The following is a 27203-nucleotide window of genomic DNA, read 5'->3' as shown; positions in this document are numbered from 1 at the left end:
TTGATATGTTTCTTCAACATTAGTCTAAAGGTTTAATATTTTTATTTGTATGTAGTTTATGTTTAAGGCTTTTTTTACTTTAATATGACTAAGAAGATGTAGCAACAATTTTAATATACATTCCCATGCAGTCACTGTCCAGATATTTTAAGATAAGTAATACATTTAACAATTCATTTAAAGGAGAGAAGAAAATACCACTGGGATCAATATACAGTCATTATTTGAATGTTTTATGCAATTGTTGTAATTAAAATTCAATATTTTCTATGATTCAAGCTCACATTTGTAAATATCTAACTTTGTTATATCTGGAGGCTGCATTGATAGTTTTGTTTTTTAAGTTAGAAATAATTATATTAGCCTGATATAAATTACATTAACCAAGGGATCAAGGCAGGCAATAAGTCATGTTGATATCTTGTTTCCCCTGAGATGATGCAATGAGAATGGCATTTCACCTCTGTGCAGCAAACTCAGATTGAAGGACGTTCTACAAAATACCCAAAGAGTACTCTTCAAAACTGTCAATGTCATGAAATACGAGGAGAGTCTGAGACACTGTCACAGATCAGGGGAGACTAAGGATACATGACAACTAAATACAATGTACTATCCTCGAGGGGATCATGGAAGAGAAAAAGAACATTAGTGAAAAAGGTGGTGAAATTCAAAAACCGTGTATAGTTTTTACACGGCCTGATAATCAGCTTTATTAGCTTATTCACATTAAACCAATTCAGTGATAGCAGACTGCACCATTATAGTAATAGTAACGTACAATGTCAATTTCTTAGTTTTGACAGATGTACTACAGTTAAGCAAGATGTTAACAGGGGAAACTGGGTGAAAGGTATATGGACTATCTTTGTAAATTATTCTAAAATTAAAGGTTTATTTAAAAAATGATTCCATTAATATAAATTTATTCATAAGGTTGCTAAAATGCAACTTGCTTTGAANCGCAGCCGGCTTTGGGAGGTGGGGCGGCGGCCGATCCGGCGCCTCTATTAGCCGGCGGGGCAGCGGAGGCGGGGCGGGGCCTCTGTGATTGGCGGGGCCCCCAGCCGGAGGGGGCGGGGCTGCTATATCAGAGGAGCCTCTGTCGCGGCGCAGGCAGTCTGGCTGCTGGAGTGCGGCGCCGCGGTGGGAACCCAGATAGCTGGTGGGCTAGAGGGCTGGCAAGGGGGTGGCAGGAAGGCGCGGCGGCCGCGGGGCGCAGGACGAGGGTCTGCAAGGCGGCAGCCCCCCGAGGGCCAGACTTGCCGAGACCCGGGCTGGGTCTTATTGGTGGTGAGGCGGCAGCCCCGCTCACACCAAAGAGGAGGCGGCTGTGGCGGCAGCGGCGGCCCCAGCCATGCTGTGCTATGTGACGAGGCCGGACGCGGTGCTGATGGAGGTGGAAGTGGAGGCGAAAGCCAACGGTGAGGACTGCCTCAACCAGGTGAGGACGAAGGGTCAGGCGGGGACCCTAGGCCGAGGGGCCTCGCGGCGGCGCCGTGCACCTGGGACGCACCGCTTGCCAGGGGCCGGGCGGCGCTGCTGCTGCGGCGGCGGCGGCTGGGGAGAGCGCGTCCCGGGCGCCCCGCCGGCGCCCCCTACCCCGCGGGCGTGGGGCGCATGGGCCCCATCCTGGCGCGCCCAGAGCGCGTGGGGAACCGCGGAGGACGCGCGCAGTGGCCGGCCACCCTGTCCTCCGCCCCCTCCCCCAGCCCGGCACTTTCCCGGAAGAAGGCGGCCCAGAACATCTGCCGCAGGTGTGTGCTTGAAGCCGCCTGTCGGGTCGCCGCGGGGCCTGCCAGCGACACCTGCGTCCCGGGATGAGGTGGTTGGAGGCGGTCACAGGTCCCTCGGGCTTCTTGGCGGACAAGCCGGGCCCTTGTCTCTTGCTGCTTCTCAAATGGACCGTTCACCTGCATCTCCCGATTTGCGGGGACGAGAGGACCGTTTTGGCGTCTGCTCCTCGGTTGTCTTGAAGCACGCGTTTCTTTTAAGAGTGAAGAATGGTTCAAACAGTGCATAGTGGTATGGCAGACAGCAGATTTGATCTCAAGTGAAACGCTGTGCCCTCAAACCTCCTAGACCTGAGATGTTTGGAAAATCTCTCGCAAAGCTTAGCTGACACTTGTGGCGTGTTTCCTCAATGTGTTCGTTTTTCTGGAGTGCAGATAGTTAAAATTGTCCAGATACTACGCTGCCAAATCAGCTGTGTCGATTGTGTTGGTGGAGGGAATTTCGGTGATTGGAATAAGGAGGAAAATTCCCTGAGATTCCCCTCCTCAGCCTTTTTGGAAGGCTGCTTTTGACGACTCCTTTTTCTCTACTGCCATTGGCTGTGTCCTGGGGATTAAAGGAAGGACAAGCCTCTCTATACTTCGCCTAGTAGTTTAGCATCACTAGGACCTTAGATCTTTGTTTTTCCAGTTTACAACGAACTGTGACACTGTTGTTGAATTTTGTAAAGAGTAGGCAGGAATCTTAGAGCCAGTGGAGTCCTTGGGTTTGCTTTGACTACATGGACCGTTTGCTCATCCATGCTGCATTCGTTTTTGTTTTAGGTGTGCAGGCGATTGGGAATTATAGAAGTTGATTATTTTGGACTGCAGTTTACGGGTAGCAAAGGTGAAAGTTTATGGCTAAATCTGAGAAACCGGATCTCCCAGCAGATGGATGGGCTAGCCCCTTACCGCCTTAAACTAAGAGTCAAGTTCTTCGTGGAGCCTCATCTCATCTTACAGGAGCAGACTAGGTAAAGTGATGCTAAAATAAACCAATGTCAAATAGGCCTTTGGTTCCATTTAGAAAGGGTCATTGCACCTTCCCAGAGATGTTCACAGTCAAATTTGTTTTGATAGAGTGAGTTGGTTCATAATTTCGAACTTTTCCATGGCACAGCCCTTTTATCAGAGTGAAGAGGGACCTATCTAGTTGGCTTGGGGTACATTTTCCAACTCTACCTCTGGTTTATCTTGACTTTATAGACAATGGGAGAGCAGGGTTGAATTATTACAAACACTTTTGATTAGTGCCACAATGGCAGAGAAACAGAGAGGGACAGGGGAGAGGGAAGGAGGGAGGAAAGGAGGGAGGAAGGAAAGAAGGAAGGAAGGAAGGAACGAAGGAAGGAAGGAAGGAAGGAAGGAAGGAAAAAAGAAAGAAAGTGAAAGAAAAAGGAAGACCCAGTTGACTTCCTGATAGCAGCATCTAATGCCCGAGAGTAACCTCTGCCTCTCAGCAGTGTTACTATAGGTCATTATAGACTGCTCTAACAGAAAGCAGGAAACAGTTCCTCTTGGGTTTCCTAAACTTGGTCAACTTCTTCGGCCTAGTGTCAAATTACAATGTGCAGCAAAGAGCTCTGTCCAACTTAATGCAGAATTTTAAAAGTTTTTAAGTTTCTGGAAAACTTAAAGAACTCTTTTAAGGACAGTGTAACCGGACTCCATCGCACAGATATGTTATATATGATTGTTGAGTTTAGATTGTTGAATTTATCTCTTTCCTTTAGAAAACCACTGGTAGTGGTAGACAACTAGAGAGGTGGTTTTCTCTTTCAAACCGAAAACGTTTTCTCCCCTGGGCTGACAGTGATACTTTTCTCAAGGATTAGAAAACTAGGAAACCAGTGTTTTAATATTTATTGCTGAAATGCAAGAGACCTAAATCTTACAGTGGCATGTAAAAAAAAAAAAAGCATTAAGGAAAATAACTAATTCTAAATACAGCAAACTTTGGGTCTAAATTCTAATGTTTTTCATAATCGTTTGGCTTGGAAATTTGCCGTGCACATGAAAAATGTGAATGTGAAAAGTTTGAGTAATGATGAGTAAGCAATACCTTTAAGAGTTTTTACCATGATCTTTTTTGATTGTTTACCTAAGGATCAATAGAAACATATTTTGAAATACTATTCATTTGAATTTGAAATCTCTGCTTTGCCTCATATGAGCTTTAAAGAGTGAGGGAAATGTTCAGTTTTGTTTCTGAAGGAACCGGCATATTGAATTCTTAGTGCTGCTAAAAATGTCTTGCAAAATATTAAAGTGATTGCATGTTGAAGGATATTTTAGCTGTCTGTATTAATCAGAAAGGGTTGGGGTTTTGGTTTTTTTACTTAAAGCTGATTTGTGAAAGCTTTTACTTTGCACTTCTGTGTGATAACTAGCACTCAAGTAAGGGAGTATTTTATACACACACACACACACACACACACACAAAATGTCACAATATATTGGAATTTTCATTGTGTACTTTTATCATGATTTTGCAGTCATTTCAGGGCCTCCAGATGCAAATCTATTTTGATGACACAAACATTTTTTAAATCTGTAGAAGCTTAGAAGAATGAATACATCATTTAAACAATGGTTGCAGTTATAATTGTATAATACATTTGTATAGTGAATGCTTACAGACTTTAAAAATTTACTAGATGGTCTTGTACTTTCTTATAATTGAGTTAATAATTATTATCAAATCCACTTTATTCATGCAAGAAATAGAGACATTTTATGAATTAGAATTGGAATCAAATTTCCTACTTTATTGACTCAATTGACTTTGACTCTTGAGATTCATGCCTAATAGCACTCCAAGAATGCACATATCTAGTTAGACTAGGTAATTTTAATTGATTTTTAGATCCTTTTGAAATCTTATTGAAAAATTAGTGTGATCTAAGCTTTTGACTTGCTTTTAAAATATTGGAGAATTTTATTTGTTTTTGTAGGGTTGTCTGAAATACAGAATTTTAAGAAAATGTCACTTAAAATTTATATAGCACTTTGCCTTAATAACCACATAAAGTGATTTGTCATTAGCATTTGTACCTTTTAATTAGGATCAGAAGTTGTAGTAAGTCCAGTTTAGTCACAATTAGCATTGTTTTTATGTGCATGATACTGTAGAACAAAAATACTATTTCCCCCAATGTTAGTGTTCAAGATAAAGCTAGTTGCTAAACCTTTTGATGTTTAATTATTCATTATAAAATATTTATATAAAATGACATGAAAATAAAATAGATCTGTTTATTTAGTGAGTCAACTCGGCTTTACCAGAGCAATTATGAGAGGTGATTGTTTACTGTCTCTAAGTCAAGTCATAAGGGTACATTTAGTGTACTGAAAAGTATCTGGACAGTTTATTAAATGGTGCTGAAATGTCCTGGCTGAGTTGTCCTTTGTGGGCAATTAAGTAGCCTGCTCACAGTAGAGAGGGCCTAACTGGAGCCAGTTAATATATTCATTTGCGTTGAATTAGGGAGGCTGCTGTGCCAATGACAGGAGCAGGAAGGCCTGTTTGTAATAGAGTACTGGGGTCAAGGCCAAAGGTTCTAGGTCTGGCTCTGCCACCAACTACCAGTGTATGCAGACTCCTAATAGACTGAGCCAGCTCTTTCTTCATCTCAGTTGAAAGCCCAGGATGAGATTATCTCTAGAATCTCCTATAGCAATAGATTTTTTTTTCTTTGCTTCTGTCTCCTCTCTATATGATTTTCCTCTAAGTTTTCCTAAATATATTTCTCTGAAGACAGAAAAAACATATCAAGTGTCTACTTAGATTGGTAGGTAGAGTTAATCTGGTTTCTGATTTGGCCTAATTTTAAATTTGGTTCTTCACCCAGATTATTATGTTTGCTCTTGAATGGAGGTCTGGAAAGTAACCAGAGTCTTGTTTAGATTCAACTGGCACAGTTCAGAGATGGAGACAGCAGGTATTTTCAGCAGATGTTTGCCATGCTATGAATTAAAACTAAAAGTGAAACTAATGTATTTTGGGCAGAGACCCTAAATAGTAATCTTCGGAATTCTTGCCTTTCAAAGGCTCTCGGTTATTCACAGCAATTCAGACCAGATTTTGGTCAACATTTTCAAAACTGGTTTGAGAATTATAAGCCTCATCTTCAGAGGTGGTAATTATACCATCCACTGCCAATAAAATCTTTCTGTTTCTCCTGACTTTGCCACATTTTGGCAGAGCTCTGTGGTCTTTTTGCTAGGGGCACTCCTGTTTAGGTTAAGACCCACCAACACCAGAATTCTCTTTCTCAGAAAACAACCCCAATACAAGGGGTTGGTGAGTCCAGAACTAAATGTTTGTGGAAATGCTATAATCCTGAGCGTTGGATCTCACCAAGGTTTGAATGATGTGAGCATCAAATGAATGATGAGTTTGACCCCGGAGTCCTTCACACCTCAGCTCTGTCACCACTCCTCAGGAAAGTCACCCCTAGGCCTGCTCAGGAGACAAAACTGCCCCAAGACATTGTGTAGCTTTCTTTTGTAGCATGTAATGAGCGTGTAACACTGCCTTTACAGATGCGACAATTTGATCATTGTCAGCTACCCTAATAATCTATAAATTCCATGAAACAGGGAGCTGATCCACATTGTATCTCCAGAGTCTAGCAAGTGCCTGGTGGGGCCTGGTGCATAAATATTCATTGAATCGATGAGTTAAGTACTTGGAAATAAATAAAAAAACAGGTAAACTGATACTGATGATATTCATTTTTTTCAGATATTGAAATGTTTGCCAGTTTGCATCTATAAAATGAAAAGTTTGAGACTAAAAGAAATCTCACCATTAAAAAATGTTTTGTAGTGATTATTCTGTTAAGAATTTTCTCAGTGCTTAGCATTCTTTTGCTCCCATCCCTAGCCCAGGCCACCCTATCCCAGGTCATTTGTTTATTGTGTTATTATTTTTTTTTTTTATATTCCCAAACACAAAATAGGCTCCTGGCAAGTAAAAACGATAAAAACAGACTCATAGATTATTGCCACATAAAGTATTGATTAAATTTCTGAATTCTAATTTGTTAAGTTTTTTCTTTTGGCTTAGCATATAGGATGTTTGTGTTATTGTATGTTTATTTTAGCCTGGGTCTTCTCCCATCTGGGCATGTTCAGTCTATTTTCAAATTTGTGACACTTATATATTGGTATGAAATCTCGAAAGAATATTGAGGAATCGGTTTTTATGTAATAAAGATGAACTTTTAATCTTGACCATGTACTTTTTAAATAAATTTAAATATTTCCATGACACTTAGGGTCAGACTCAGGATGAGCAGTGGTGCACAGCTCCAGGGGCACCAGGTACATTTATTCTCTAGTCGTGTCCCACTGCAGCCTGGTCACAGACCTCTCCTGGACCTAATAGCACTCCCCGCTCAACTGGATTGTTGAGGAAGAGATTGTAGTTAACATGGTTAAATTACAGGTTTGCCTGGGTTGTTGTTTGCCTAGGACAGGTATCCACTGTGAGTAATCATACTTTTCAAAAGCGCAGATTTTATGCTTCCAAGTAATAGTATTCTTTTGGTGTGGATTGTAATCACTTTTGAAGTTGGGAATGTCCCCCCCTCCCCCCACCTCCATCTCTTTTAACTGCTTTGGAGCCTGAGGAAGAGCACATTTATCAGTGATTCCCATTTTGCATTTGGGGCTTTGAGAAGGATTTCCTTAAGCCTGAATGGAGACCTGGCTTGGTAATTGGCTGTGGACAGGCCTACCATAAAGTGTAGATTTGATGGTTCATTTTAGGTATAGCTATTCATTTGAATTATGAACCTGGACCCTAAGAGATTTTCACTAGTATTATTTTCTCAACCTCTTATTAAAATTTTCAAATACACAGATAGGTTGAAGAATTTTACAGTGAACACCTAATACTCCCCCCTAGATTCTACTATTAACAGTTAACTATATTTATTCATTTATTGACCCCTTTACACATCTATTAATCTAACTTTTTGATGCTTTTCAAAACAAGTTGTGTGTAAGTACACTTCCCCCTAAATACTTCAGTATGTATATCATTAATTAGAACTCAATATTTGCCTGTAGTTCTTTTCTTTTTAAATAAAATTTATATATGATGAAATGCATAAATTCTGATTATACCATTTAATGGGTTTTGACAAATGGATGTGATTGTTTATTTTGTTTATTTTTAAATGTTTTTAGCTGAGCCATCCTGCCACCTGTTGGCAGCTCAGCTGCAGCTCAACAGCAGCTCAGCTCGCGCCCATGTGTGGGAATCAAACCGGCGACCCTGTTGCTCAGAGCTCGCGCTCTTGAGTGAGCTCTTAACCAACTGAGCCACTTGGCTGGCTCTTGGATGTGACTGTTTAAACAAAACCCTTATCAAAATTTAGAATATTAGCACCACTCCAGAAAGTCCTCTCATGCTCTTCTGCAGTCAGTCCCCACCCTGCTTCTGCACCCCCACCCACCCTACTATACTGAGTTGTATGTTTTTCCAGTATAGATTAGTTATGCCTATTCTGCTTCATGTAGATAGAATCATGACATGCAAACACTTTTGTGTGCCTGCCTTTTTTTGGTCATCATAAAATTTTCTGAGGTCCATCGTACCATATATAAGTATATCAACGGCTTGTTCCTGTTAATTGCTGGATAGTATCCATTGTATGAATGTACTACTGGCTGTTTATCCATACTGTTATTAATGAACACCTGTTTTCCAACTATTATGAATAAAGCTGCTATGAATATTCACGTACATGTTTTTGGTAGGTATGTGTTTTCATTTCTCTTGAATAAATACCTAAGACTGGAATAGCTGGGTCGGAGAGGAGGTAGTCACTTAGTTTTATCAGTAACTGCCAGACTTTTCCCAAAACACGTGTACCATCTGTACTCCCACCAAGAATGGATGCCAGTCCAGTTTCTTCACATCCCTGCCAGCCTTCTGGTGGGTGTGTAGTGATAGCGCACTGAGGTTTTAATTTGTATGTTTCTACTGATTAATAATGTTAAATATTCGTTCATGTGCTTATTGGCTGTTTGTATATCTTCTTTTGTGAATTATCTAGTCAAGTAATTTACCCACTTTTATTCAGTTGTTGCCTTTATTTTTGAGCTGTACAAATTCTTTACATATACCAATTCAGATATATATTTTGTAAGTACTGTATTTTTTCCTGTGGCTTACCTGTTTTCTTGATGCCTTTTGATGAGTAGTTTTTAATTTTGATTTTAATTTGATCCACTTTTTTTTTTTTTTTACAATTTTTGCTGACTGCATCCTGAGAAACCTTTGCTTACCCCCATATCATGAGGATACGCTCTTGTGTTTTGTTTTAAAAGCATTATGTTTATAGTTTTTACGTGTAGGCCTATGATCCATCTTGAATTGATTTTTGTTTCCCTGGAATTTAAGATGCAAAACAAAAAACTCTTACAGCAATTCTGTTTTGATTTGATAGTTTTTAAATATAACTTGGCAGTCAGAGTTTGGTTTAAAATAAACTGACATGGTTAAGTGACTCATTGGACTGAGGCAGACATACTCATGATCTCGTGGGGGGTAGGGGGTCTAACTAGGGGAGGGACACACCAGCCATTACTAACTGATGGCCAGGTTCAGCCAGTCTTTTGGGGGAGAAATACTGTCAATATTGGGACTGGAACACTTTTTAAAATTGCTACTTAGCCATTTTAAAGATGCTTTAAGTTACTTAAATTTTGAGTTTAATAGTGCATGTGGATATAGTTATCTTACATTTGTGTCACAAAAACTTTTTAAAAATGATATAACGGGGAAGATACCTGGAGGGCAGTAATTGAGAATACCTATTAGTGATGAGCAGATAGATAACTCCCAAGTGGTTTGCAGAAAGTTCTGCTTTGATTATTATATAATTTCTTTATGAGACAAGCCAGTGTGTAGAGGAGAATTCTCTGATTACAATTCTTAAAAGATAAATGACTTAATTCCTTAAAGCTATGGAAAGGAATTAATTTTTAGGAAAGCGGAACAAAAATATATTAAGAATATGTGACTCAACTCTTTTTAAAATTAAAATTTGGCATATCCTTATATTCATTCCATTAAAAAAAAAACTTCCATAATGCTACAGTAAGTGTGAATTCATTTGTACCCATGAAGCGAAGGTATGAGTTAGCCAGAATGTTTCATTTGGGGTGCCAAAATGTGATCCCTATATTGAAAATATCTGTTTTCTTAGTAACTGGGTAAAACTTGAAGAATCATGAATTTCAGGAGGTAAACAGGAGAATGTTTAGAAATGCACTGAGCTTATGTCTGTCTGTAAGACATATCCACAGACATTCGCTGAAGACAAAATAGTATTTTTCCCAAAGGCTTTCATTCTGTTTGTGATTCTAGCATGTAATCTAAATTAAATTAGATATGTCAACTACTTTTGATCTTTAGTTAAAAAAAAAAATTCACTGCAGGCATAATTTCTTTGACCACATCTGCTTATTTTTGATATTATTAGTAACCTTTCACCCACAAAAAAAAAAGGAGGGGGCAAAATCCGTGAGCCAGACAGTTATAAGCCAGATGGTTCAAGAGAAAATAATAGGAGAAAATACTTGATTTGAATCCATCCTTAACTATTGAGCCATCACTAGATTCCTTGTTGGAAATGTGTATCTGTGCTCTGCCATCCTCTCCCTTGGAAAGAGCACATTAAATAGAGTCTGCTGATGGCTCGTCACAGCTGGTGACCTTTGTTTGCTGTCACTGCTCTATTGTGCTGTTCTGGAGAGCATAAGCTGGTCACCCAAAAGCCAGTTTGTGTCCAGAGTTATTTTGACAGGATATGTTCCTTCACACTAAAAGGCTGTCAGTTTCATCTGTAAAGGGGCAGTCAGACGTGTTCATCCTGGGTAGGGCTTGGCAGAGGGGCAGTGCACAGCAAATATTTGTTGACTTGAAATGAAAAGATTGCTTTATATCCATGAAACTGAAAAATGCAGGAAGGGCCCTATCAAAGTTTATGTCACCAGTAAGGAGGAAGGTTCTGTTCACAGGGTATTGATTGCAGTCCAGCCTAGAATGTGGAGTATGTAGAAAAGGCCAGTTGTGCCCCATCCCCTTTTTAACTCTGACCTACATGCCGGGAAAGGATCAGCATGGATCCTCATGGCTCTTGGGCTGCTGACCACCTGTTAGTATTTTGTTACTGCTGCTGTTTGCCTTTGGTTTTGGCAGCTGTCTCACCAGAAGTAGGCGTGAATAGTCTGGAAAAAGAAATTGGATCGATTTTGAAACTCTTTTGCAAGCTGTACTTACTCTTTAATAAAGCAGAAACTAGTCTCTCACTTAATACTTGGGAAATAACTTAAAAGGCACTTTCACATAAGCAGTGATTAAATTGAGAAGACTTAGTTTGTGGTGACACTCTTACCATCCTTCAGCATATAATTTCTCCTTTGATGTATTGGGTCGTCATGATGTATTTTTCTATGGTTTTCAGTGCAAAAATGCGTCATGACTTTGCCTACGACCCAATAAACATATATTCAGATTTTCACTACTAACATGGCCCCCTGATGAATACAGAGACAGAGGTATGTTAACTAGGGGGAAGTTTACTGAATGGTCATCTAAAAAGCATTTTGAGGGCTGAAGCAGTGTTGTAACACCAAGATCAATGGAAATGCTAGGCCTCAGGCCTCAGATAGCTATTTTAAAACAAATTATTTTCGTGGCTGTTTCTTTGCCTTAGTCAGGGACCCCCTTCTTAGTTTAGCAGTATGTCAGAAATACTTTAAAGACTGGCAGATGTTTGGTTAATAAAAACCATTCTTATCTTCTTTCATTGCTATTGTGCATGCTTACTGTGATTTCTTCATGGGGGCTTGGAATAAAAAAACTTCAGTATTTGGCAGAGCCTGATAATTTTAAACATTTTATCATTATAGCATGCACGAAAACATTAAATTTAAACAGTTCTTAAAGGAAAATGAATGGCTGTTGTCAGCCTGACATTTTGAGATTCTCAGTAGAGTCCGTCCTTATATTTCTAGTCTCACTTTTCTCTTGCTTTTCTTATATTGTTCATGTTGTCCCCTGTACCTGGAATGTCAAACACAGACTAGTCCATAATAAAAGCAGTGTTGAGGACTGGCGTAACGGTGTCCAGCTGAAGTGGAGAGCAGAACTTAGGAGCTCTGTTTCAGCCTCGTTCAGAGCTTCACCATTGGCCATAGTTCATTTGTTAATGGAAGGAATATTGTGGCATTTAAGCATGTTTGATAACAAATCATCAAAGTAAGGTTACACCTACTCATTTGCCAGAGACAAATTCTGTAACCTAGGCTGACCTATGGCCGTGTAGATGCTTTCTTGAGAATCTTGGACAATACGGATTGGCAGGCAACAATATTTGAAGTTTCCCAGGAGTGTCTGAGTATGACATATCGTGTAGTAAATGTAGAATACAGTATTGTATGCAGTTAGGACAGGTCAAATGGAATGAAACTCAGATGGGAATGGATGTAAGCTAATTGCAAACACGATACAGTTTTATTTACATTGATGGAGTCCTCTGATAGTAGATGCACTTAAGTTAGAAGTCCAGTACCATAACAGAGGAATAAATAGTTTGCATGTGATATAGATGGAATGGCAGCTAAATGAGGGGCAGAAAGAATCGCCTTTAGGACTGAGGGAGCAGCGAGACCAGCCACAGGGGCATGAGTGTGCTTGGTTTTTCCAGGAAGAGGAATTGTTCCTTTCTTGGGGCATGGTGGCTAGCAGAATGACAGACAGGGGGTCAGAGAGTGGAGAAGCCTGGTTCATACTGACAGCGTGCTTTCTTGGGAACACTGGGATCCCTTGAAGGATTTTGGGCAGAGAAATGGCAAGAGCATACCGGAAGCAAGCAAGCAACTGGAAAATGGACCAGCACAGTCTGGAAGACAAATCAGCTTAGAGGATATTGTAAATTTTCTGGCAGTAGAGATGCCAGTAGGGCAGAGGAGGTAAAAGGAAGAATGGATTTAAAGAGTTTTCAGAGATGGAAAGTAGGTGGAAATAAGATGGAGTCAAAAGTGAGTCTGGGAAAAATAACAAATGAGACTGTTTTTCACTGGGAGAAAAAGTGAGTTTGGGAAGGAAGACAGTGAGTTTGGTTTTGAATGAACTAAAATTGAGACACTGAAAACATCCAAGCAGAGAAGTCTATAGGCATTGGGGCATTTGAATATGATTCCTAGGAGAGAATTTGGGGCTAAGACTGGAAATTTGGGGGTCATTTGAATAAAGGTGAGGACCTTAAGATAGCAATTCCATGTCAAGATAAAGTTTTCTGATTAGGGTTATTTCTTTTAAAAATTATAATGCAGAAACTTGTGTATAATTATTTCAGATTTTGTAACTTGAATGTTACTGAATTTGTCTTAGATTTGTTTTGTTTGGGTTACAGTTTTCATTCCAGAGAAACTTAATCTTTAGACTTGTTTTGCCTGTATATTCATGATAGAAAAGGTTCTGTGATGCAAGCATTTTTGAGGTGGCTTTTAAAATTGTTCTGTTTTGCTAACTTAAAAGGGATTGTGAAAATACTAAACAGGCTGAGTTTGATATCAAGTGAGTTCCCAGCATAACCTCAATCGTGCATTGCTTTGCAGGCATATCTTTTTCTTGCATATCAAGGAGGCCCTCCTGGCTGGCCACCTCCAGTGCTCCCCAGAGCAGGCAATGGAGCTCAGCGCCCTCCTGGCCCAGACCAAGTTTGGAGACTACAATCAGAACACTGCCAAGTACAGCTACGAGGAGCTGTGTGCAAAGGAGCTCACCAGTGCCGCCTTGAACAGGTGTTTATACCCATAGATCGAGCAAATTTGAAAGAATTCCCAGAAGAAAATGAATCTGTGGTATATAGAGATCATTTGTGAGATGAGGACTAGGCCATTACTCCATTCAACCAGTGATTTTCAAAAGATTCTTAGCCTTTTCTTTGAGAAACTTACAAACATAACACATAATCCACACAAATAAATGCCCTTACATGAAATGCTATATAATAGGAATTTTAAAATCTCTAACCTTTTAAGAAGGCAGATCTCCTAAAATAAAAAGTCTATCATGTATCCTGGATTTTCTTCATCCCATTAAGGATTAAACCAAGAGATCTAACATAGGTGTCTTAGTTGTGGATTCGTCAGCAACGGGGTACCCCAAAACTTAGTGGCTTAAAACAACAAACATCTCCCAGTTCTGTGGGTCAGGAATCTGGCCCTGGCTTGCTGGGTTCTCAGGATCGCTCATTGAGGCCGCTGTCAAGCTGTTGGTAGAGTTCAGTCTCAGCCAAAGGTTCCACTGAGGAAGGGACTGCTTCCAGGCTGACTTCTGTGGCTTTTCGGCAGGCCTTGTTCCCTCACCACATGGGCCTTTCTGTGAAGCTGTCTCGTTACGTGGTAGCTGGCTTCACCCAGGACAAACCATCTAAGTCAGAGCAAGAGAGAACACCGAGATGGAAGTCAAAGTCTTTTTCTGACTTAATTTCAGAAGTGAGTGACACCCCATCACTCCTGCCATATTCTGTTCATTAGAAGCAAGTTATTCATCCAGCCCACACTCCAGTGAAAGACATCAAGGGTGAGAGCACCAGGAGGTGGGATCTTGAAGGACCCTTTTAGAGGCTATCTGCCACAATAGATAAAATAACTCCTGCATTTTTTCATAGAAATTACTTACGTGTAGTTTTAGAGATTTTCCATAATTCTTCCAAATCACCCTCTTCCAATATTTCCATTAGTTTTTACTACTGAATATTTAATAGTCAGGATCTTAAATGGTGTCTTCACAGTATTTTACAGTAAATTTGCTAAATAAATGCAACATCAATATAATGTATAGCTTTAAGTTCTTATAATTCATAAATGACAGTGTCAGTATAATTCGCTAGTGAAAATGATACCGACTAATCTCTGATGGCTGCACGAGTTAATCTCTTTGTCCACCTCTCTCTCTTTTTGGCGTCCTGCAGCATTGTCGCAAAGCATAAGGAGTTGGAGGGGACCAGTCAGGCTTCGGCTGAGTACCAAGTTTTGCAGATTGTGTCTGCAATGGAAAACTATGGCATAGAATGGCATTCTGTGCGGGACAGCGAAGGGCAGCGACTCCTCATTGGGGTTGGGCCTGAAGGAATCTCAATCTGTAAAGATGACTTCAGCCCAATTAATAGGTAACCCACGTTTTACATTTTTTCAGACCTAAATATGTGTATACTTCTGTAGCCTTGATCGTGAAAATAGAAAATGGAGCGGGACTTATTATACAGTCATCCTTTAGGAATAAAACTTTCATTTTGTTACATACATTCATTTTATTCAGGCTTTGATAACTGTTGATTATTTTTTAAAATATTAACTCAAGTGTATTGATGTGGCAGACTTAATATTTTTCAAATAAGTTCACTGCTATAAAAATCTCATCTTCACCTACACACACACACACACACACACACACACACACACACACACAAACACAAACACACATACACACTTAAAACTTGCTCCAACACTTCTCTCCACTGACTCACAGCTGCCTTCCAATATGCCATTATAACTGGGGAGCAAAATGCTTAAATGATAGCCCCAGGCTGAGCGTGATTTCCTGCTGAGTCATGAGCACATGAGAATCCTACAAGGCGCATGCACGGTGACAGCCTCTCCTCCTGGACTTGCTCACTTTTCTCTTCCCATCTTTCAGGATAGCTTACCCCGTAGTGCAGATGGCCACGCAGTCAGGAAAGAATGTGTACTTGACCGTCACCAAGGAGTCTGGGAACAGCATCGTGCTCTTGTTTAAGATGATCAGCACCAGGGCAGCCAGCGGGCTCTACCGGGCAATCACAGAGACGCATGCTTTCTACAGGCACGTACTGCTATTTACCCCGTAACCTTACCATCTGTCTACAGCTCCGAGGTTTTCAGGTGACAGTGAGGTTCCTACAGTCACTGGTATTGTTGGGTCAATGAATCCTGTACAGAATATAAGAAATCAGCTGCTTTTGATCATTTCATTTCTGCCGTAGCAATAGAGTTCTTATCAACGTTGTCCAGCTTTTCGCACAGAAAGTGTGTGTATATGAGCTGCACAGACACCTTCCCCTGCTTAGCTCTTCCCTACCTCCTCACAGCACCTCCGCTTCCGAGACAACTCAGGGTGGTTTCGCCTTTTGCCCTTTCTCAGTGGCATGACCTGAGTGGTCTTTCTTTTCTGGGAGAGCTGCTATCCTGAATCCTCACTACATCATCAGGACTTTTTAATAACAATTTGATACTCTTATGTCAGAAGATGCTTTAAAATAGAGTTGTGGTTTCACTCAAATATTGGGACTATTAAAACTAAGAAATTTAATTGGCAGGCAGTCTGAACCTTTTTAATGTTAAAATAGACACACAAGGCTAGAACCGCTGAATAAAGCCAATTAAATCTTAAAAAAATAAAATAGACGCACAAATTGTGGAGCAGGATGGAAAATTTGTAGAACATGTTTACATGAAGCCAAGACTTCAAAGAAAAATATCCTTTTTCTTGCCACCAGTTGCTTTGGACTATAGCTCACATCCCTGCAGGTGGAGGGACACATTCACTGTCCCCTACATTTAGAGCTGCTTTATCAGAGGTAGAATCACTGAAATCTTTAACATGTATAAAACTGGAAGAATTTGCTTTCAAGCTTGCAAATAAGAACATTAAATGTCTGCTGACACGAATATTCGTATTCATGTCTGCGTTTGACCGCCTGAATCACAGCAGTGCCAGGCTTGTCAGTACTGAGGTGGCTTTCACTCTCTCCCTGCAGGTGTGACACTGTGACCAGTGCCGTCATGATGCAGTATAGCCGAGACCTGAAGGGCCACTTGGCATCTCTGTTTCTGAATGAAAACATTAACCTCGGGAAGAAGTATGTCTTCGACATTAAGAGAACCTCGAAGGAGGTGTATGACCACGCCAGGAGGGCTCTGTACAATGCCGGCGTGGTAGACCTCGTCTCAAGAAGCGACCACAGCCCTCCCAACTCGCCTCTGAAGTCCTCCGAGAGCAGCCTGAATTGCAATAGCTGTGAGGGCCTCAGCTGCCAGCAGACCAGAGTGCTCCAGGAGAAGCTGCGCAAGCTAAAGGAAGCCATGCTGTGCATGGTGTGCTGCGAGATGGAGATCAACTCGGCCTTCTGTCCTTGCGGCCACACTGTGTGCTGTGAGGGCTGCGCTGCCCAGCTCCAGGTGAGGGGGTGTCAGCTGGCCTGCTTCTCCCTGGCAGCCTCACTTACCCTCCAGATCACAGTGAGTGAGTGCCTGCTCCAAGCCAGTGCTGGCTGACTAGCGCACAAACCAAGAGCGTCCCCTCCCCCTGGAGAGGGTCTTTGTGTTTGGTGACGTGAAAGGTATTGCCTATTGTTCTGTGGAAACACTTTGGATTAGAACACTATTTTCAACAATGTAATTACTCTAAACCATAGACTTTTTTTCAAGTGCTGGAAACAAGGCTCAGATTTACAAGGTAATGCACCTAGTTAGTGCCTGAGCGGGAGAGTAGAATCAGGCCTGCCGAGGGCTGGTCCACGGCCTCCTCTTCCACTTCATGTTACTTCCCCTTTGCTGACACTTATGAGGATGGTCTTTATTATTGCCTTAAAATATTTGGGAAAGAATACTTGGGGCTTTGGGTTATAGTTAACTCTCAGTTATCCATGGGTAGACTGTTTATTTTGCAATTATTTGTGATTAACTTCCTTTTATTACTCTGTATGCCTCTAGGGGCCCCTTGGATTGGCTCTTAGCAAGTCAAACTAATTTTAATATTAATACAAAAAAATAAAAACAACTCACCTATAGTATTTTTTTCCATTCTTGCACCTTACATTTCCTCCTATTTTTTTTTAATTTATTTTCATTTCCCAGAACTGTTGGCTAAATTTCACTATGGTTTCATGTAAAACTAGCCCTGAATAACATCTGGTCCTTCAGAAAGTGCTAATTTCAGAGCTATTTTCAGGGCTATGTAATGAGCCAGGATGCCTACGTCCTTCCTAAGAGTAGATCATGCTGCTATGACAAGTCATTTCCCCAGAGTGGTGGTCATGGGTTTGGGTTTTTCTGCCCACATAATTTGACCCTCATGCCTAAGGCTCCCTCCCCTTGTGGCTACAGAAGGGACGTGCTGGTTGAGAAGCCAGCCAGGGATGTGGAGCTGTGACCTGTGACTGTAGGAGCAGAGCCATACCCGCTGACCACATGGCATCGACCCTGTGATGCTGGCCTGAGTCAGCTAGCTGAGCCAGCGCAGTCTCTAGAAGGGCCTCCTGCAGCGCTGCCTGAGAGGTGCCCCCCCATGTAGGGACCACAGCCTCATTGTGCAGCAGGATGTCTTTGGGAATCAGTTTACCCATTGTGCCTTGTTAAAAGTTTGATAAAAAACATAATTAACTTCTTTACAGCTTATACTTCATAGTATTATTCATTTTTAATTCCTTTTAAAGTATAAACTTTCAAACCAGTTAGAAACCAAAGATCTCTACCAAGTAAAAGCTAGAAATAATTACGACCACAACTTATTTAGAAAATGGGATTAATGGGAACCACGGGTGAACACTGAAGACACAGATCCTCAAAGGTGTCCTCACAGGTGTTGTTGGCTTCTCTTCCAGTTATGTCCAGTCTGCCGGTCACGGGTGGAACACGTGCAGCACGTCTATCTTCCAACCCACACCAGTCTTCTCAATCTAACTGTCATCTGATCTGTCGTGCACTTACTGGACAGGTCGTTTTCATAACTGCACTATTATAAACTATGAAATGATAGATTGTGGAGAAAAATAAATACTCCAACACCCATCTGCCATGCAATGCTTGCAAAAGACAAAGGAAGAATAAAAAGAAGACGATACTTCTCACCACCAACACATGCCATCAGCCGCTCCCGTGGTGGGGACCAGGAAGACCTCGGGACACAGATATATTCCTCAGACTTTCCATTCTTTTTATGATCAAGTAAAGGAATAAGTAAAATCTCCAATGTCAGTTAAGTGGCAACATAGCCAAAAAATGGGTACCTTTTAAGCAGTGATGTTGTAAGTTTCCTTAATGTATCCCAAGGTAAGTTCTATTTGTAGCCAATTTTGCAAGAATTGGTTTTAAGAATTTACTTGGGTTTTGTTTGTTTGTTTGTTTTTTGGTATGGTCACAGAGCTCTGAACATTTTTAATAGGAACATTTTTCTTAGTCATCGTTTTATGTCATTTCTGAAGGCAAACAGATTTAAAATCAATTCTGTGACTTTTTAAAAAAAAAGTTGACCACAATGTCATTAGATTTAAACCAGTCTGGCTAGTGGAAAACAGACAGCTCGGCGTGGGCAGCCTCCTGTTCCTTTTCCCTACCCCTCTCCTGACACCCAAGCCTTTCGGTTATAAAATGCTACCCATTTGGTTAAAAGATTTCTGCAGAGTAGTCAGCACTCCTTGTGCCTCTTGAGTTGGTGGAATATTTTATTTTAAGATTGAAAAGGGAGCATATTTTGAGGGGAGGGGAGAGTGTTGCTCACTGAGATGAAGCTTCGTGGTGTCCCCAGGAGGGTGCTGCTTCAGTTCTCCCAAGCACTCGACTCCAGCTTCACCCAGTGGGGTTTCTTTTGCTTGAGCCATCAAGCGTTTTACAGCCTTATTATAGGTATCTAGCTGTTGTATGCTTTTTTTTTTTTTTTTGTAAATGCTTAAGTATTAACTTTTTGTCGTCCCCCTCTATATGTCTTAGAGGGGTTTCAGGTTTTTTGTTTCTGTATTTTTAATCATGTTTTCCACTCCCACTTGGGCATTTTGGACGCTGGTCAGCTGGTGGGTTTCTAGGACGTCCGGAAACCTAGATGACCTTATTGGGTGCAATACTAGCTAAGGTAAAGCTAGAAGCTACACTGTCACTTTCCTGAGGTTTCTGAGTATCCTTTTCATGTTGCCTTAATGTAGCAGTAACGTGCTTACGCATTTGTTTCTTTGCACAGACATTTTGTCAGATATTAGAACTCTACTTTTTTATGGCACATATTAGCATATAAGCCTTTATTCCAAGAGGTATTTATTTTTTCACTTGTAAAAAAGTAATGTTTCCACATAAAGAACTCTGTTATATCCAAGAGGACTTTTGTCTTTTATATTCAGGATAATAAAGACTTTAAAGCAAACACGGGTGTTTGTATCATGACAGTTATTGTTATTTAAGCTAGTTTAATTCATTTAAAAGAAAAGAGCATTTATAACATCATAGTTGGTATCTGATTTGGCCCTATTTGGAAAATCTGAAAATGTTTAAGGTATTGACCCTAACGGAGGAGAACATTCATTGACTTATTCACTCTTCTATGTTTTCTGGTTATACAATTAGAAAGTAGGTGAAAATAGGGTAATATATATAACCAGATGAAAAGTAAAAAATAGAGAAAGGACTGGAAGGGATTGGAGAAAGAAGAGGAATGGCAAAGTTGGAAAATAATTAAACGCAGACACTGCTGCTATTAATTGCCTGGTCAGAAGAGGTGAGCAGCTGTCTAGGTCCCAGCAGCAATGATCTCAGGCTACAGACCCCAGAACTCTATTTGATAGGACAACTCACCTTCTGCTGCTAGGACCTGACTGCTCTAAGCATGCCACTGTGTGCTAATTTGTGTTGTTCAGGAAATGCTGTGTGGAGGAGAGAGCACTGCACATAATACATGTAACTGATAATTACCTGTAGCAGTTGAAGGAAGTCATTTCAACTGCTATGAAAATCCACTTTAGTACAAGTACAATTATTTCAAGAAAATAATTTTTAAATAATTAAGAGACGGAGATTTGTTTTCTAATTACAGTTATGTGTTGCTTAACGACAGGAATGCGTTCTAAGAAATGTGTCGTTAGGCAGTTTTGTTGTGGGAATATCATAGAGTGCACTGACACAAACCTAGATGGTACAGCCTACTACACACCTTGGCTGTATGGTATAGACTATTGCTTGTAGGCTACAACCCTGTACAGCATGTTACTGTACTGAAGACTCTAGGCACTTGTAACAGAATGGTAAGTATTTGTGCATCTAAATAAATCTAAACAAAAAAGGTACAGTAAAAGTACAGTATAAAAGATAAAAAAAGGTACACCTGCACCGGACACATAACAAGAACAGAGCTTACAGGACTGGAAGTTGCTTTGGGTGTGTCAGTAAGTGGTGACTGACTGAATGTGAATGCCTATGACATTACTGTGCACTACTATAGATTTCATAAACACTGTCCACTTAAGTGACACTAAATTTATTTTAAAAATAGCATAGCCGCTCTGATATTACAATGGCTATGATGTCACTGGACAATAGGAAATTTTCAGCTCCATTAGAAACTTGTAGGACCACCATCATATATGTTGTCCATCATTAACCAAAGCGTCATGTCATGTGTGACTATATTCCTATACCCAAGTCAATCTTCCATCAATTTCTAGGAATTACCTCATTTGTTCATTCAACAAATTTATTGAAGTCACTAAGTTACTGAGTATTGGAAATTTAACAATGATTAAGACATGAATGATACAGGATACCTTTATCATGTACTTAGCCTGTAAAATACACTGTTCTCTCTATATGGAGAAGTTAAGTGATATTCAAAATCATAGAATATTAGCACTAGAGAATGTCTTAAGTGTGTTAGTCTCAAAATGCTAACTGGATAGATGGATGGATGGATGGATGACAGGCCAAAGAATTGATAAAATAACATTGTTCTCCCCACTAGACCATGGACTCCTCAAGCTCAGAGACTAACATGAAAATCATATTTCAAGGTGGTTTAATGGAACTCTAAGGAAAGTGCGATGGAGGCAGAAAACACGGGGATTAATTTTGGATTACGGACCAAAGGTAAGGGTGCTTCACACAGGAACTTTGAGCTGAGCCCTGACATTCTAGTTGGATTTTACCAGGTAGAAAAAAAAGCATATGGCACATGCAGGGCTAGAATGCAGCTTGGTGGGGCTGGACCATCATCCCCTGCTGTCAATGAAGTGATAAGAAATTAAGCTGTGAAGAAACATGGCTAGAACTACAGTCGTGGGGGACTTTGAATTTCAGGTTTACCTTGGACTTGATTCTCCACTACTGAAGGGACTTTTGGGACAGGAGAGAGGCACTCAGATCTGGTTCTTGCACAGAGGATTCCTACCACAGGAAAGGATAGACACGAGAGCAGGTAGAGAACAGACACAGGGAACTCAATTTTAATCATCTATCAACATGAAAAGAATGAGATCAAAAGACTTCAGAAGTACCATCCGTGAGACAAGTCATATAAAAATTCTGTTTCTAGCTTGGAATAGGTAGCCTTTAACAGAGAGACAAAGAGGAGCAAGCCATGGGAATTGGAAGGAAATTGAATGTGGTTTTGGCCACCATGCATTTGAGATACATGGTAACAGGCAAACCTGGAGTCAGATGAAAACGTTTTGGAACTTCCAGAGGATAAAAGTAAAGAGAAGCATTTGGTGACTGTCACATTTAATTGCTATTTGAAGACATAACAATATAAGAAGTCATCTATAGGAGAGTATTAAAGAGGGGAAAGAATAAAGCTGAAGGATGGAACCCTGAAATGACCTACATCTACAGTGGGTTGTGAGGTTATCAAGGAGTCTTGAGAAAGACCAAACAAAGGGATAAGAAAAATCAAGAAATTGAAGTCAGGATACCACTTCAAGTGGGCAGATCAGCTATGTCAGAGACTGTAGCAGAGTCAAACAGTTGGAATATCAAGAAAGGGCCATAAGACGTGGCACTATTAGGAGGTCCTAGGTTCTAAGAAAGTGAGTGCGTTATGAGAAGTGAGGGCACTACAAGGATGCCAGGTTATAGTGAGCTGAGTACACATGTGTGACAAGGATGTGGAAGCAATAAATGGGGGCCAACATGCTTTGGGTGGTGAGGCGGAGTAAATCAAGATGGTGCCATAAAAGGAATCAGGGCCATAAGAAGAATTGGGCTTTTGTAGTTTCAGTGGGAGGGCATGGATGGGCATAGACGAGAGAGCCATGGAGGGGGTGAGTCAAAAGGTGTAGCAGACTCTGAGCAACAGCGGTTCGAGTCCAGCCCGAGCTGAGCAGCCGCTGAGCTGCCAACAGGTAGCAGGATGGCTCAGCTGGGGGGAAAAAAAAGATGCTATAACCTACCCTGACAATAGGGGACACTAGAAACTAGCCATATAATTTCTTGTCTTCAGCAAGTCTAAATAAAAAAAAAAAAAAGGTATAGCAGAGAGGAATAAATGAAGAGCCTGAACCTTTGGAACTCAAGAGACACTGAAGCCTCAAGAGGCTGTTCTGCCTAAAGGCACAGTTTATGAGGCTTGAACAAAGCATTCTTTCATCTTTTTATTAAAGGTTATGAAAATTAGTGCTAAAGCTAGGAATGAATGTTTTTTCCCACCCTACCCCATCCAAATATGGCTACTCTGTATCCCGCCACAGATGGGAATTCAAATGCAATGCAATGCTGGTAAATTCTGGGGGTTGTCTTCTTACCTTTGCCATTGGGCACTGAGAATCAGAAGGCCTTAGGTGACTCCTCTTGGGTAAAATATGAACTCTTCCAAGAAAAACTTGAGAAAGAAATACCCTGCAGAACAGAAATTTGGGCAAATTTCCAAACACAAGCATGAGGAAAGGGCATGTATGAGCCCTTCTAAGTATGCCTGAAGAAGGAGGGGTGCAAAGGATACTTGGGTGCTGAGAGAGCTGAGTCAGCCAGGAAGGCCAAAGTTTTTAATGTAGTTTTACCAAGCAATGGAAAAAGATGCCTAGATGGCATTTGACCACACTCAATTTAAGTCCAAAGGCAACCATTTCTGTCTTTCTCATTGCTTAATATTTAGTGCCTTCTCAAAGAAATCCTAAAACATTGCAAGTTACTTTTATTCATATTTGCAGAATCTCCTTGAAATGAATTTGTTTAAAAACTGCAAGGTATGAAAGAGTTAGCCCTGTGGTTTTTTAAAAACAAAACTATGTCAGGATCACACACATGACACAGATTTAACACAACTGCCTCTTGGCTTAAAGAAAAAATTCACTTCAAACTAAAGCTAAACATCTGTTGTTCATAAAGCTTGTGCTGATGGTAAGGGGAAGAAAAAACTGGAAGGTGTGAGTAAGCCTTATATCAAGGAGTGATTCTTCTAATTGAGAAGAATTCCTATACAAGTTTGTGAAACAAAAAAGTAGTTCTAAGGTCAAAAGCTATGTATATACGTATGTGTGTGGGTATATACGGGGGAGCCAAAAAAATGTATACAAGTGGACGCTTGGGTCAATGTTGCTCAAGCAGTAGTTCGCGTAATCAGAAGTGTCTGGACACTGATGGTAACCACTTTGATCACCTCTTGTAATTGCAGAAGTCAAACGTGACTTGTATTCATCTTTTGTTTTTGGTATATATTGGGTTGTCGGAAAAGTCATGGTGCATTTTTGCAACGAAAACAGAAAAAAATACATCATGACTATTCCGACAGCCCAATATTATTACAATTTTAATACAGGTTTCCTTTCTTAAAATGTGTGTACATTTTTTGGCACCCTCTGTAGATACATGTATTACATATACATTCCAGGTAATACCATATATAGTATATATGTATATATGTATTCGTGTCATTTTCCATCATAAACCCTATTCATAAATATTTAGGGAATGTGAAGTAAGGAGATCTCTGTGGATTGGGTGAATTGAGGAAGGCTTTCTGAAGTAGATAAGTACAGGGTTTGGATTGGAGGGGAGAAAACAAAGCATGAGAACATGAAGAGCCCACAGATGAGGAGCAAAGTGTATGAGAGAAAACACAGAAAGTAGAGCCAGTTCATAGAGAGACTTGACTGCTGGTATGAAGGTTTTAAGTTTGATTTGATGAGTGTGTGAGAGGTACTGTGAGGTCTTTCTTCATCTGTTGTTTCACTCGGTTTTTATTCATTAAGTTGGACATTGATTTATTAACCAGCAAATATTTATTAAGCACCTTGTACATATCAGGCTCTCTGGCAGGGTTAGAGCAGTGGTTCTCAACCAGGGGCAGTTTCCTTCCCCAGGAGGTGTGGGGCAAAGTCTGGAGACAGTTTTTAACTCACATTGAGGGTGGGGTGTTATTGTCATTTAGTGCATAGGGGCCAGGGATGATGTTAAACACCCTACAATGCACAAGACAGCCCCAAACAACATTTTCCAGCTCGAAGTGTCCCATTTTGCTGCTGGGCTAGAGGGTACAGATATCCAAGATGGAGTTCCTGCCCTCTCTGGATTGCCAGGGAAGTTGACGCTAAACTAATATTCCAGGCTACTCAACTCCGCAATGAAGCGGGTACTGGGTACTATGGAAGAGCAGAAGATGCCATTAGCTTTGCTTGGGGTTGGAAAGTTCTCTGGAAGCAAGTCACATCGGAGATGAGTCTAAAAAGACAAGTTGAAGCTTACCCAGATAGGAAAGGTGGGCAGAAGGAGAGTGTTCAAAAGGTGGCATATTTAGGACCAGTGGACAGTTTGGCATAATGAATACAGGGCATATGGTGGGATGGGTTAGGGTGGAATGCTGAGAGATGAAAATGGGAAGTTAGGTTGGGGCCAAATTCAGGAGGGTGCCATAGGCCCTGTCCATCTCTACCCCAGCTCCACTTGATAAGAAGGTCAGTGGCCACTTAGGTCATGACGGAATCGAAGTAGCTGGGCTCGGAAATTCTGCTCATGGCACTCTTGTCTGCAGATTTTATGTCTTCCTCTGGGCTCTGGTAAGCGTGTGTCCTCTGAGTTTTGAGTAAAGTTAATAGCAAAATAAAACCCTTGCTAATAACTTTCCCTAGAGATGGGAGCTGTCAGATAATCATTCATAATTTAAAAGCTCGTCTCAGTATTCCTTCAGATGAAGAAAACGGTAAGATAAAAATATAGCAGAGCTTATTAGTAATAGCTTACCCATTTTTTCCCTAAATGGTTAGAACATGCCTCTTTTCCCTGCTCTTTACATCAGCGGTTCTGTTATTAAAGCTATCTATTTTTCAGTTCTAAATCCTAGGAGGATTTTCCCCATGAATTTAACATGACTGAGGAAACTTGCTCCAGGGTAAAACTTTGCTGCAAATTATCTAACCGAGACGAGGCTTCTTAATAAAGAGACCAAAAATGAATCACGGCCTTTTTGTAGCTTCAGATGTGGAATTACCATTCTCTTTCACTTCCAATTTCATGATTATTTACAATGGAAATAATCCAGCTTTCTAAAATGATTGCATGCAACAAACGTCCTTTGTGTTCAAAACTGGAGGCTGTTGCTGATACAGGCCAGGAGAGGGTATGTATGAGAGAGTTAGGAGGTAGAGGAGAGAGAAAGAGGGGCAAAGCCTCCTATCTAAGCTTCTCCAGGTTGGGGGTGAGGAGGTGGGGTGGGGGGCATGTATGACAGCCCTAGAGCGAGGCAGAGTGTTCTCGAATGGCACTCAGGTTATCTGTTCAAGCCCAAGTCCCTATAAATGTATACCCGCGACTTACCTGGGTTTTAGTTATTATATAAGCACTACCAAAAGCAAATGAACCAATTATACTAGAAAAGTCAGCTTAGAACAGAATTATAAATCTTGCTGAGTGTCTCCTCTCCTACTTTCCTCCTCTTGCAGGAGATAGTATAAGGTATACACCCCTACACTCCATTTTGTGGGAACCATGAGCCTCACCCCATTTCAGTAATTGATTCTAGAAAGCTTTTCCAAAATTCTTCGTATCACTCCTATGTTTGAAAGCTCTTTTTCCTTTTGAGAAGAGGCCATGCTTCCCATCTCCCCTCTGTTTTTTAACCTAAATTTACACACAGTACTGTTAAAAAAGAAAGAAGAGCCTCAAAATGGAGTCATTTGTGCTGAGCCCTACATCAGCAAACTAGAATTTACACCAGTCAATCTGGAATTATCTGGTCAGCACTAGTGAGGTAATCTGCCTGATAAACCCATCCCCCTCTTCCCCAAAGCAGGGTGACCTTGCTTAAAATAATCCACCCTTCACTGGAAACTTTCTTTTTCCTGCCCCTTTTGCATATAAAAGCCTCCCATTCTGTACAGTTCCTCGGACTTCCTTTCTGTTTGCTAGATTGGATGCTGCCTAATTCGTGAATCATTGAATAACGCCAATTAAGCCTTCACATTTACTTAATTGAATTTTGTTTTATAACAGCACTTAAGAATCTTTGGTAACTGTCTCATAGCACGGGTGTTAATGAAAGTCCCGCCCTAGAAGCTAAGCTGTTCTATTGGCTTTATAGGAATTAACTCATTTCATCCTCATAACATGCCTGTGAAGTAGGTATTCTTTTTGGCCTCATTTATAGATGAGGCCTTGAAGCACAGAAATATG

General features: G+C 40.7%; 1 protein-coding gene across 5 annotated transcripts in view; it reads left to right on the top strand.

Moving 5' to 3' along the window:
• The first annotated feature begins 1115 nt into the window (after window positions 1–1115).
• The window catches only part of MYLIP (myosin regulatory light chain interacting protein), a 32899-nt gene continuing 6811 nt past the window's right edge, over window positions 1116–27203 (top strand). For 2 of the 5 annotated variants that reach the window (XR_002126569.1, XR_002126567.1), the window contains exons 1-8: window positions 1116–1444; window positions 2559–2749; window positions 13419–13604; window positions 14780–14977; window positions 15505–15669; window positions 16604–17024; window positions 18449–18896; window positions 21565–21689. Coding sequence is in view for 1 of the 5 variants with exons in the window: in XM_019665735.1 (XP_019521280.1) it covers window positions 1358–1444; window positions 2559–2749; window positions 13419–13604; window positions 14780–14977; window positions 15505–15669; window positions 16604–17024; window positions 18449–18538 (1338 nt within the window). In the remaining 4 variants the exon portion in view is untranslated. Of the gene's footprint in view, window positions 1445–2558; window positions 2750–13418; window positions 13605–14779; window positions 14978–15504; window positions 15670–16603; window positions 17025–18448; window positions 19980–21564; window positions 21690–27203 lie in introns of those variants that run through there. The other 3 variants (XR_002126570.1, XR_002126568.1, XM_019665735.1) reach the window with 3 other exon arrangements.

The sequence above is a fragment of the Hipposideros armiger genome, unplaced genomic scaffold (assembly GCF_001890085.2).
Source record: "Hipposideros armiger isolate ML-2016 unplaced genomic scaffold, ASM189008v1 scaffold_449, whole genome shotgun sequence".
In the NCBI taxonomy this organism is placed as follows: Eukaryota; Metazoa; Chordata; class Mammalia; order Chiroptera; family Hipposideridae; genus Hipposideros; species Hipposideros armiger.
Note: the sequence above shows the minus strand (reverse complement) of the source record. Positions and strands in the feature narration are given on the sequence as shown.